The 13,585-nt window shown below is 41.3% G+C and overlaps 1 protein-coding gene across 2 annotated transcripts in view; it reads left to right on the top strand.

The window, feature by feature from the left end:
• The first annotated feature begins 520 nt into the window (after positions 1–520).
• Positions 521–13,585, top strand: part of GPNMB (glycoprotein nmb) — a 29,112-nt gene continuing 16,047 nt past the window's right edge. For both annotated transcript variants that reach the window (XM_021935957.2, XM_021935956.2), the window contains exons 1-4: positions 521–880; positions 6,923–7,075; positions 7,787–7,930; positions 11,210–11,383. In XM_021935957.2, coding sequence (XP_021791649.2) covers positions 811–880; positions 6,923–7,075; positions 7,787–7,930; positions 11,210–11,383 — 541 coding nt within the window. In that variant the 5' untranslated portion in view covers positions 521–810. The remainder of the gene's footprint in view (positions 881–6,922; positions 7,076–7,786; positions 7,931–11,209; positions 11,384–13,585) is intronic.

Consider the following 13,585-nt stretch of genomic DNA (forward strand, 5'->3'; position numbering starts at 1 on the left):
GAAAAAAATATACAAGCAATCACGAGCACAGGAAGAGGTGGACAACTACATCATAGGAAAGGATGCATAAATGTGAACTCTAAACATGAGCTGGGTGCCTGATGCAGTATAGGAACCAAGGAAGTTGATAATCAGTGAGGCTGGAGGATTGAAATTTTATTTGGTAAAGAATATTGCGCCAGGCGCGGTGGCTCACGCCTGTAATCCCAGCACTTTGGGAGACTGAGGCGGGCAGATCACGAGGTCAGGAGTTTGAGACCAGCCTAGCCAACATAGTGAAACCTGCCTCTACTAAAAATACAAAAAATTAGTCAGGCATGGTGGTGGGTACCTGTAATCCCAGCTACTCGGGAGGCTGAGGCAGGAGAATGGCTTGAACCTGGGAGGTGGAAGTTGCAGTGAGCTGAGATCATGCCATTGCACTCCAGCCTGGGTGACAGTGTGAGACTCCATCTCAAAAAAAAAAAAAAAAAAAAAAAAAATATTGAAATAGAATCTATAGGAAAAAACTCTCCTTGAATCTAGTAAATGTGGAATCACAAAATTGAAATAATGTGCGTCTGAAAAGTGAATAAATAGATGCCAAGAAGGAGTGACTCATAAGCACATGAGTTGTAAGAGGCTGAACTTGAGAGACCAGATCAGGCAATGCCGCTTAATACCATCACATGATCCTCCCCGAGGCCCTGTATTTAATTAAAATAGAGAGGGAGGCACCACAGATGCCAGAAGAGCACTGTTGCTTTTGGTGGATGGGCCCAGAGGAATTCAGAGTTAAACCTTGAGTGCCTGCGTCCCTGAGAATTCAGCATGGAATGTCTCTACTATTTCCTGGGATTTCTGCTGCTGGCTGCAAGATTGCCACTTGATGCTGCCAAACGTGAGTAACCCTCAATTTCTATGTTTAACCCATTCTCTGGCCATTGGCTGAAATGATGGCTAATAATATCCTCTGAACTAGAGGTTGGACTGAAGTTCTTCAGGAAGCATTCATCTCTGGCTCACTCATCTTTTCTTCTGCAAATTGTTGGGAAGGCTGAAACTACAGCAAAATGCCTCCAGCTCCATTCTTTGCTTTCGGCTCTTGGAAGGTAAAAACCATGCAGCCCTTCTCTTGTGAAGCTTTTTTTCCATTGCAGTTGTAACCCATTCTTGCCAGACAGTGGTTGGTGGAGGGTTGGACAGCCTCCGGTCACAGAACAAAGCAACTCCATCAACTAAACTGTGTCCAGCTTCCATCCAAAAAGGTGGAGACCTCACATGAAATGGGGTCTCCAATCTGGAGACAAACTCACTAATCTTCCCAGCCCAGAAGCTATTGCTCCTCCTGCGGGGCTTCCTCGCAGACCTGCAGGAGCTTGCTGGGAGAGGAGCTGAAACCCAGGCTCTCTACCCTGGTCACGCAGGAGAGGCCAGGGCATTTTTAACAATACTGATACCCACGCAATGAAACCGGAATCTTTGGGAGTGGGGTCAGAGGATCCTTGTTTTAAAAGTTCCTCTTGGGAGCTGCCTATGCAGCCACGGTCCAGACCACTGAGTCAGTGTGCAGATTCGCGAGAGGAAGAGAGCTGAGTCGCTGTGACCCTGGGCCTGGGATTGCGGGGACGGGACGGGTGGGAAGCAGCCAGAGGCGCAGCGGCTTCTGCTCGGAGCCGCAGAGGCCTGAGACGTGGGACGGCCCACAAGACCCCGCGGCCGCGCCCTAACCCTCGGTCTCCCAACTGCGACTGCGACCCGGGAAAACGCCTGCGTTTTTGGAAAGGAAGTCTCATCACAAGGAGCTGATCCGGAGTCGGCGTGTAGCACGTGCGGGGCCCGCAGTGCGCTGCGGGTCCTCCTAGCAGCCCGCGGAGCCCGGCGCTGTGATGGTCCCGCTTCCTACACGAGGACACGGGCCACAGAGTGGGCAAGGAACTCGCCCCAAGCCACACAGCGGGCAAGCTGAGGAGGCAGCCTTCCATCCTGACCTCTGTCCTTCCTGCCTGGGTTTGGGGTTGGACAGGTTCGGGCTTCCCGCCAGCCGAGGGGCTGGGTCTCCAGTGGTTTCGCTCCGTTTCCTCATTTCCTTCAAAACGAGGAGTTTTCGTTTCCTCATTTGCAAAACTGGGTAATTGGGTTCTTGTGAGATCAGCTGCTTGGCGTGGGAGACATGCATGGTGGGGATTGTTCCTAAGGAGGCAGACTTGCACCCACCCTTAGGATACCTCCCAGGACAGGCTCCTTTAAAGATGAAGGAACACAGAATAGACGAATAGACCCGATGGGGGACACCTGCCCTTATTCCAGCCTCTTTCAAGCCCACTTCGCTCTGCTCAATAAAGCAGATTAGCAGGAGGCTGAATCCGCACTGTTAGCTCAAGAGTCCTCAACCTCTTAGGCAGTGTAACAAAACTCAGCCATTCACCGGGTTCACCTTGCTCTGGACTAAATATTCTGCCCAGAAAAAATAAGGGCAGGCAGAATGTAGCAGTGTATCAAGCACTAAAGATTTCCTGCCGTTTTTCATTCGTAGCCCTGAAGGAAGAAGGTGTGGACAAGGTAGCTGGCAGCAGCCCTGCCACCACCTCTCTGCTGGTGGACACAGCAAGGAGGCCAAAGTGTGAAGGGAGAGTCAGCTGCAGCACTGGGTGTGACCTCAAATTTACCTTCACATTTTTGTATTTGTTGTAGAAATGGATCTTACTATGTTGCCCAGGCTGGTCTCAAACTCCTGGGCTCAATCCTGCCTTGGCCTCCCAGAATGCTAGGACTACAGGCGTGAGCCACCTCATTCGGATGGGTTTATTTTATTTTTTTAATTTTTGTAGACACAGGGTTTTTGCCATGTTGCCCAAGCTGGTCTGGAACTCCTGGGCTCAGGCAATCGCCCACTCTCAGCCTTCCAAAGTGTTGGGATTACAGGCATGAGCCATTGCATCCGGCCTTTATTTTTAAATTCAACTTTTTATTGTGAGGTATTTATAGATTCACATACTGTTGTAAGAAATAATACAGAGAGATCCCCATGCACCCTTTACCCAGTTTGCCCCAGTGGTACCATCATGCAAAACACGACATCACAGCCCAGATATTGACATTGATACAGTCAAAACACAGCAGAGCTCCATCACCAAAGTATTCTCATGCCCTTGTATAGCCAAATCCACTTCCCTTCTTCCAACACTCACCCAGTTCCTGGCAACCACTAATCTGGTTTCCATTTTTATCACTTTGTCATTTCCAAAATTCTATACAAATGGAATTATCCGGTATGTAACCTTTTGAGATTTGCTTTTTTTTAAACCCAACATAATTTCCTGGAACTTTATTGATTTATTGAAGTAACTGCATCAATAGTTTGTTACTCTTTGTCACAGATTAGTATTCCATGGTATGGATGTACCACAGTTTGCTTAACCATTCACCCATTAAAGGACATCTGGGTTATTTCAGTTTGGGCTATTATGAATAAAGCTGCTATAAACATTCATGTGCAGATCTCTGTGTGAATATCAGTTTCGTTTCTCTGGGATGCATGCCAAAGGGTATAATTTCTTGGTTATATGATAGCTGCATGTTTAATTTTGCAAGAAACTAACAGAGTGGTTGTACCATTTTACATTTCCACTAGCAATGTGTGAGCAATCCAGTTTCTCTACATCCTTGTAAGCATTTGATGTTGTCACTGCTTTTTAGTTAAGTCTTACTGATAGGGATATAGTGATATTTCACTACTGGCTAATGATGTTGAATATCTTCTTGTGTGTTTATTTGCCACAAGATGAATGAAATGGTGAAATATCATTTCATTAATTTTTACCGATTTTTCTAATTGAATCCCGTGGTTTTCTTATAGTGAGTTTCGAAAATTCTTTATATATTCTAAATACTAGTCCTTTATTGGAAGTGTGGTTTACAAATAATTTCTCCCAGTCTGTGGCTTGCCTTTTCATCCTCTTTCATGTCATGTTTCAGAGAGCAAAGGTTTTTTATTTTAATGAGTTCCAACTTCCTTTTATGGGTTGTGTTTGTGTCAATTCTAAGAATTCTTGCCTAGTCCTAGATCCTGAAGATTTCACCTAGGCTTTTTGCTATTTTACAGCACCATATGTTGAAAAGGCTATCTTCCCTCCATTGGATTGTTTTTGCATCTTTGTCTAAAATCCAGTCGGGCACGGTAGTGCTTGCCCGTGGTCCTAGCTAATCCGAAGGCTGGGGCAGGTAGATCACTTGAGCCCAGGAGTTTGAGTCCAGCCTGAGCAACATAGTGAGACCCCCATCTCTTAAAAAAAAAAAAATTAGTAGCGCATGCTTGTGTGGGTCTATTTCTGGATTCTCTCTTCTATTCCATTGACCTATGTGCCTATCCCTTGTAACTCTCCTTTTAAGTTTGTACTTTTCCTTGACTTCTGACATTTAAAATCAGAAGAGAAATCTGTGTTTTGATTATGTTCCTGGAAACAATAACTTTCTTTCAAGATCTGAGGAAGAGGAAGACTCTCTGGAACAGTGGAAAGAACTTGTCCTGGGAATCGAAAGATGTGAATCTTGATTGCTACTAAAGATGACCCTAGGTGAATCATATCATTTCCCCAGGCCTGAATTTCTTCATATATAAAATGAAGGGATTTGAACTAAATAATCTTAGTTCTTTTCATATGACTCAAGTGAATTTCCAATTACAAATATTTATTGATAAACACAAATGTCCTCCCCTCACTTAATATCTATTTCCAAATAGGAGAAATCTCATAGAATCACAGGACATTTGGCTTTTGTCATATTTGAAGGCCCAGATAATACACATGGCCTGAGGTCACACAGCCTGTTTAACAACAGAACCAAGGCTAGAAAACAGGTTCCATGACTCCTACTTTGCTGCTCTTTCCCATTCTCTCTGCCTCCCAGAGAAGAAGGGAACATGTTGCTCCCTTCTCCTACCAGAGAAGAGGAATAGAAGAAATAGGTCAGAGACATGCATCCAATATGGCTTCTCTGAGCACCCACTAAATACCACACCTCATGGAGGATCTCTCCCAGGATTTAAGAGAAGAACAAGACAGTTTCTGTCCTCCGAGAGTCTATAGCTAGGCCAAGACATAGAACCATAGAAATCAATGGGAGAAAAGTTTAAGGCCATTGGCTGAGGAATACAGACAGTTGAGCTTTGGGCTGTAACAAAGTAGACTAAGACATTTATTATCTTGGTCAGTCCCGAGGTAAGCAGGACTAGAGCAACGGCTCAACAGTTTCATTGAGGGCTCCATTTCTTTTTATCTTTCCACTCTGACACCCTTAATGTGTTGGCTGTTTCCTCAGATGTGTGTCCTCATCGTTAAATATGACTGTCATAGCTCTGGCCATCACATTATTACACTACCATCTCCAAAATCAATTCTGAGGAGGAAAAATTGAGTTTGTTCTCACATATCTCTTGTTATAAAGAAGGAAAACCTTTCTCAGAAGTCCCAGAAGACTGCTTCTCAGCTCTCATTGGCCAGTATCAAATTATCTATCTGCTCCTGCCCTAATTGTAAGGAAAGCTAGGAAGTGATACTCTGGAATTTTGAACTGTTAGAGTAGAAACTCTGCCAGCAAGGGGAAGAAAGGAGGAGGGGTGCAGGCAGGAAATAGCTTCTTGGAGGCAACCAACCAGTCTGCTACAATTCTCAAAAGAGAGAGACCAAGTGACCACCAGGCTGGTCAGGCAAAGCAAAAAGGCAGACACTAACTCACGATTAGAAATAATTTTAAAATAACTGTAATATTATAAGCCTAGAGCAACCACTCAGAACAAAATAAGTGAAAGAGGTGTCACTAACAAGCTAGTTGTAGAGATAAAATGGAATCCAAATATAACTCCAAAGAGTATAGGAAAAGAAGGGAAAAAAGAACAAATGGAACAAATAGAAAACAAATAACAAGACGGTACACTTAAATTTCATCATATTGATCATTACATTAAATGTGAATTATCTAAACACTCCAACTAAAAGACAGAGATTGTCAGACTGGATTTTTAAACATCCAATTACATGCTTTCTATGAGAACTTTACTTCAAATATAAAAATGCACAAAGGTTTAAAATGTAAGGATGAGTAGAAACATACATCAATCTAAACATTTTTTAAAGTAAAAGAATGGAAAAAGATATACCAAACACTAAGCATTCATATCAAAGTATTCTTTAGAACAAGGGATAATAGCAGGGATAAAGAGCATAAATTCCTATTGAGAAAAGGGTCAGTTCATCAAGAAGCTGTAACAATTCTAAATGTATAGTATGCACCTGACAACAAAGCTTCAAAATTCATACAGCAAAAACTGGAAGAAGAAACAGGCAATTGGAAAAAAACCACAATTATAGTTGGAGATTTCAAGATTTCTCTCTCAGTAACTGAAATAACAAGTAGAGAAAATCAATAGGGACACAGAAAACTCAAAGAACACCATCCACTAGCTTGACATAAATGACACTTAAAAAGAAGACACTCTACCTAACAAATGTGGACTACACAAAGTATATGGAACATTCACCAAGACCATTAAAAAGCTGTTTATCAGTAGCTTTATCAGTGAGTAGTTCAGAATGGGAAAAAAAATCCAAAAATCCGAAGATTTTTGACATCAGTGTTTTCCTAATGGTATTGTATCAAATTTAAATATTCAGAGGATGTGTATTGAGAAGCCAAGTGATGGCTAAAAAATATTGACTTTCAAAATTTTTATTTGACTCATTTAAAGTTCATAAAGACATAGGGTCTGAATGCTTATAATCAAGATATTTCCAGTAGACTTCCTTTAAAAAACAAAGCACCCTCTGTTTACTTGATGTGCTAAATATATTATGTATGTGCTTTTCAACAGTAAGAAATAAAAAGTTTCTGTGAGGTGATTACTAAATGAAGAATGGAATTTGTTTTTCGAATATTGATACAGGATTTCATGATGTGCTGGGCAATGAAAGACCTTCTGCTTACATGAGGGAGCACAATCAATTAAATGGCTGGTCTTCTGATGAAAATGACTGGAATGAAAAACTCTACCCAGTGTGGAAGAGGGGAGACATGAGGTGGAAAAACTCCTGGAAGGGTAAGTCAAAAGGTTCAACCCAAACACCTGCAATTTCCTACTTCAGTAAGTCTTGTAGATAGTAAAGCCTTTTAGATCACACGGCTCACGTCATTTCCACAAATGACAGTGCTCTCATTACCAAGTCGGGGGGCACCTGGACTTGGCAGTATTTTCTTTAGTCCAACACTATCACTTCCTAAGCCACAAATAATCTCCTTAGAAATTTCCACATTGGTAGCTCTTGGAATACTTTTGAAGAGTGAGCAGATTTAGCTTTAAACCTATTTAACCAACCTGGGAATGGTCATCTTCAGAAACCCAGTCACCCCAAAACCATGTTTACTGTCTCAAAGGTGTGGCTTATCAGAAACTGAAAATCTTTCTTTTTAGATAAAAGAATGCGTCCTTCAGTCATTGGTTTTGAGATTTAAAAATACAAACGTTTAAAACTTTAATCTCCTGAACCCAAGTGAGCTGATTTGTTTTATTATCGTAGGTAAATGTTCTTGCTGTGATTAGAGAATTCTTAATTGGTCTGATTTATTTTTTAATTTATCTTCTAGAGTGTTGTACTCTGAAAGCTTAAGTGAGGAATACAAAATATAAATTTAATATATTATAAAGAGGCATGTGGGTCCTCTGGTCCTTATTAATAAAGTTACCTCTAAATGTTTATGAATGAAAGGAGAAAGATGCTGGGTCATTGAGCCCCACTTTTTTTTGCCCTAGGAGGCCGTGTGCAGGCAGTCCTGACAAGTGACTCACCAGCCCTCGTGGGCTCAAATATAACATTTGTGGTGAATCTGGTATTCCCTAGATGCCAAAAGGAAGATGCCAATGGCAACATAGTCTATGAGAAGAACTGCAGAAATGGTAAGAACGCAGTATTCAAAACTACTGGAGACCCGTTTTCTAAACCTTAATGGTCACAGGTGCTCCTGTAAGTGCCAGATGCTGCTCTCGTCCCTTGCCACTGCACTCCATGAGCTGGATGACAGAGACGGTGAGTGTGTGGTTCTACCCAGCGCCTTCATCAACATCAACGTCAGCCAGCTCTCCCCTGCTTGGAGCCCTCTTCAAAAGCCACATCGCCACCCCCTGCTTTTCCTTAGTGTCCAGTTGATTGGACAGAGAATACCTTGTTGAGTCTCAGATTTTGCTTTTATTACTTGGAACTCTTGACTATTCAAAGAATAGCCAATTTGACAGATGTTTGCTGATCAGTCTAATTTCGGCCGACAAGGATTTCTTAAGCAAATGCTGTGTGCTGGCACAAATGCTAAAATGTGTATATTTTGGTTTTGCTTTGCTCTTAGTGAAAGAAATAAGCTCCCTGTCCATGTTAAAGAAGACCAAAGGCGCAAATACATCAAGGGAAATTATCTTATCAGAATGGTACATGCTCAAAAAACAGAGCTAATGGCCGGGCGCCATGGCTCACGCCTGTAATTCCAGCACTTTGAGAGGCCGAGGCAGGCGGATCACCTGAGGTCAGGAGTTCAAGACTATTCTGGCCAACATGGTGAAACCCCGTCTCTACTAAAAATATAAAAATTAGCCGGGCATGGTGGCAGGCGCCTGTAATGACAGCTACTCGGGACGCTGAGGCAGGAAAATTGCTTAACTCTGGGAGGCGAAGGTTGCAGTGAGCCGAGATTGCGCCACTGCACTCCAGCCTGAGTGACAGAGCAAGACTCCGTCTCAAAAAACAAAACAAAAAAAACGGAGCTAATTATTGAGATTCTTCAGTCAGTAACAAGGCTTTTTAATAATGAATTTATGATTTTATTATTTAGAACTTTTATTAAGCTGTCAATATATTCATTTTTAATTAATTTTTTATCTTCCTGTGGGGAAAACATTCAATTCTGTATGGAAAATATTTTATATTTAACATGAATTAAGCATTTAATACTTTGTAACTTTTTTTCTCTTCTTTTTTTGAAACAACTTTTTTTTTTTTTTTGAGATGGAGTTTCACTCTGTCACCCAGGCTGGAGTGCAATGGCGCGATCTCGGTTCACTGCAATCTTTGCCTCCCGGGTTCAAATGATTCTCCTGCCTCAGCCTCCCAAGTAGCTGGGATTACAGGCACCCAACACCATGTTCAGCTAATTTTTGTATTTTTTGTAGACACGGGGTTTCACTATGTTGGCCAGGCTGGTCTCGAACATTTGACTTTGTGATCCACCTGCCTCGGTCTCCCAAAGTGCTGGGATTACAGGCATGAGCCACCGCGCCCAGCCAGTGTTTGTCTTTCTATGCCTGGCTTATTTCACTTAACATCATGACCTCCAGTTCCATTAATGTTGCTGAAAATGATGGGATTTAATTCTTTTTATGACTAATATTCCATTGTGTATATATACCACATTTTCTTTTTTTTTTTTTTTTTTTTTTTTTTTTTTTGAGAGGGAGTCTCGCTCTGTTGCCCAGGCTGGAGTGCTGTGGCCGGATCTCAGCTCACTGCAAGCTCCGCCTCCCGGGTTCCCGCCATTCTCCTGCCTCAGCCTCCCGAGTAGCTGGGACTACAGGCGCCCGCCACCTCGCCCGGCTAGTTTTTTGTATTTTTTAGTAGAGACGGGGTTTCACCGTGTTAGCCAGGGTGGTCTCGATCTCCTGACCTCGTGATCCGCCCATCTCGGCCTCCCAAAGTGCTGGGATTACAGGCTTGAGCCACCGCGCCCGGCCCACATTTTCTTTATCCATTTATCTATTGATGGATACTTCATTTGGTTCCATATCTTGACTATTGTGAATAGCGCTGCAACATAGGAGTACATACATCTCTTTGATAGATTGATTTCCTTTCTTTTGGATATATTCCCAGCTGCCTCATATGGTAGCTCTATTTTTAGTTTTTTGAGGAACCACCATACTGTTTTCCATAGTGGTTGTACTAATTTACATTCCCACCAGCAATGATATACTGTTGGTGATCTGTATTACCTTTTTTGAGAAATGTCTATTCAGATCTTTCACCCATTTTTTGATTAATTTTTTATTGATACATGATAATCATACATATTTCTGGGATACATGCAATATTTTGATACATGCATACAATTTATGGTGATCAAATCAGGGTGATTGGGATATCCATCACCTCAAATATTTATCATTTCTTTGTGTTAAGAACATTTCAAATCTTTCTCTTTGTTTATTTATTTTTTGAGATGGAGTTTCACTCTGTTACCCAGGCTGGAGTGCAGTGGCGCAATCTCAGCTCACTGCAACCTCCGCCTCCCAGGTTCAAGCAATTCTCCTGCCTCGGCATCCTGAGTAGCTGGGATTATAGGCGCACGCAACACGCCTGGCTAATTTTTGTATTTTTAGTAGAGACGGGGTTTCACATGCTGGCCAAGCTGGTCTCGAACTCCTGACCTCAACTGATCCGCCCACCTCGGCCTCTCAAAATGCTGGGATTACAGGTTTGAGCCACTGCACCCAGCCCAAATCTTTCTTCTAGCTGTTTTGAAACATACAACAAATTGTTGTTAACTATAGTCACCTAGATTCAACAATTTTAGCACTTTGTCATATCTGCTTCTCTCCATATATCTATAGCTGTATGTAGATATAAGGATAGCTACATATATATCTATCCACATCTAGAGAGAGAAAGAGGGATTTTAAAAATCATTTAAAGCATCAAAAATAGCCAAATATAATATGCAAACCTTGATTGGGGTGATAATGGTGTCAGGGCTGTGTAGGAAAATGTTCTTATTCTTAGACATGTGTGCTGGAGTCTTTACGAATAAACAGCCATGATGTCAAGTGTGTTCCGGAAAAAAAACTACAGATAGAGTGTGTCAAAATAAAAAGATAAACTATCTCTCAGTTTGATTTGAATAGGATTATGATTTGAAAACCCAATAGGAAGAAAAATACATTAAATGATATCTCTACATTGGACTTTCTTGAATAATTGCTTTGTATAAAACTTTCATTGAAATATAACAAATTCAGAAAAGTGCACAAGTCATAAGCACACTATTGGATGAATTCTACATATTACATGTTTAGTTGTCTAACTACTTTTAAACTAGTTATGAAAAAAATATGAAAAGGTGTTTAATTCAGTGATGCATGCACATTGGGTTTTCTGAGCCCAGATAACACTCATAGCTGGTTTCTTTCTCTGTTTAGAGGCTGGTTTATCTGCTGATCCATATGTTTACAACTGGACAGCGTGGTCAGAGGACAGTGATGGGGAAAATGGCACCGGCCAAAGCCATCATAACGTCTTCCCCGATGGGAAACCTTTTCCTCACCACCCCGGTTGGAGAAGATGGAATTTCGTCTACGTCTTCCACACACTTGGTTGGCTTTTACAAACCCCTAAGCCTCTTCTTTACCTTTCCTTAAAATTTCAACCTTCTCTTTTCTTACTCTATAATTGGGAATGATAACACAGAGAGTTAATAGCAGTCACCCTGCTAACTTTCCTTAGCATGGGTGAACGGTGAGAGAGAAAAATGAAATCCTGGTTAACCTTGCCAAATCTCCAGGCCACTGAAGAGTTAAAAAGAGAGAAAAACTAAAATATTAAGCTCTTTTTCAAAAAAACAAAATCACTTATTTTTTTTCTACCTAAAACCATAACAAGAAAAAATACTAACACTTATTTATTTGAATGGCACATGGAGGCTGGGCATATGGTTTACACCTGTAATTCCAGCACCTTGGAAGGCCGAGGCGGGTGGATCACCTGAGGTCAGGAGTTCAAGACCAGCCCGGCCAACATGGTGAAGCCCTGTCCCCACTAAAAATACAAAAATTAGCTAGGTGTGGTGGTGTGCACCTGTAATCCCAGCTACTCAGGAGGTTGAGGCAGGAGAATCACTTGAACCCAGGGTGTAGAGGTTGCAGTGAGAGGAGATTGAGCCATTGCACTCCAGCCCGGGCGACAGAGTGAGACTCCATCTCAAAAAAAAACAAAAACAAAAAAACAGAATGGCACATGGATGAGCATTCATTGATTTATTCTTCTGTTTTTTTATGTTCTCTAGAGAATTTTTAAGATTTAAAGAAGCATGTGCTATTTATTTGTAGGAAATCCTCAGAAAAGATAGAAATAAAAAATAAAAATTATCCGTAATTAACACCAGAGATTATCATTGTGAATTATTATGGTGTTTTCTTTGCTAGTATTTATTAAGTTCATTATTAAGATCACATACACATTTTTGCTTACTATCATGAGCATTTAATGATATGATTTTTAAAATGTTTATACTTTGTTTTAATGGCTGCACAATATTTCATTGTGTAGAAATAAAATAACTACTGTTCCACTTTGACTTAGCCCATTCTGTCTTTTTTTAAATTACAAATGGTATTCATTTTGCTTTATTATTGGGGAAATTATTACTTTAGAAGAAGCAAACTTAGTTTATTATTAATTAGGCTGCTAAATTCTTAGTTTAAAATGTCACTAGGTGCCACCTGGCACCGCATATTTGAAAACTGCTACCAATTGAGCAGCCTCCAGATTTCTAAATGTTCATCTTTCATCACAGATTAGAGAGCGCTCCTCTTCCTTCAATTAACTTATTTACAAATCAGGACAAAATAGTAACAATACATACCCATTGAGCAGAGTAAAGCTATGTCAAATATTATGCTCATCTATATAAACCAATTGCCTTAAAACTGACTTATTTTTCACTGCCATTATGACCCCATTAGCCAACTCCCCAAACGTTTCTTTGACTTGTCCCTCTCATGACAGAATTCTGACAGTTTGCATGGAGTCACTTATGCTTACTAACACTCCCAGACTCTTTAGCCTAGTAAACATTCCAATAACTTACCGGATCAACTGTCTGTATTTACAATCAACCTTCAGCCTAGAACTTGCTCTGTTGGTCTAACAAGACTGCCTTGAATTGCTGTCTTCCACTGAGGTCTCAGAGTTAACTGATTTTCTCCCTCAACTAAGTATGGTCTCACCTCTCAGAGCTGAAACTAACATTTGCTTCATGAATAGCGCCTGAGAGACACCCCTTCCCCTTATAACTTCTGAGGGAGCTACCCCTGCATCTCAGAGTGAAGGAGGATTCCAAATCACACATCCCTTGAGAGACCAGTATGTTTTTCTCCCACGTTTGACGGTGTGATAAATGGGGTCTTGAAACAACCCGGTCTCGAAAGCATTCAGGGTAAGATACCCAGTCAGTGACAGGTCTAAACCAGGCCCCCTGGCAGGATTAGAAAAGTTCTTGATTTGGGAATTATAGTAAGAGGAGTTAGAGTTTTAAAATGTGTTTAAATGTCCTTGAGCCCTGAAGGAGAGGAATTACTTCCACCTGTTAGCTAGCAGCAGGGAGGGTTGGAGAAAGAAAAGGAATGACTCAGGGGTGTTCTAGGAAAGTGCCTGTGGAACTGCTCTATTCTGTTTTATGTCTGCCATCCTCTATTTCATCACTTACTGGATTTTGATTTTTATGTTTTTGAGACAGAGTTTCGCTCTGTCGCCAGGCTGGAGTGCAGTGGCATGATGTTGGCTCACTGCAATCTCCG

This window comes from Papio anubis, chromosome 4 (genome assembly GCF_008728515.1).
Source record: "Papio anubis isolate 15944 chromosome 4, Panubis1.0, whole genome shotgun sequence".
Classification (NCBI taxonomy): domain Eukaryota; kingdom Metazoa; phylum Chordata; class Mammalia; order Primates; family Cercopithecidae; genus Papio; species Papio anubis.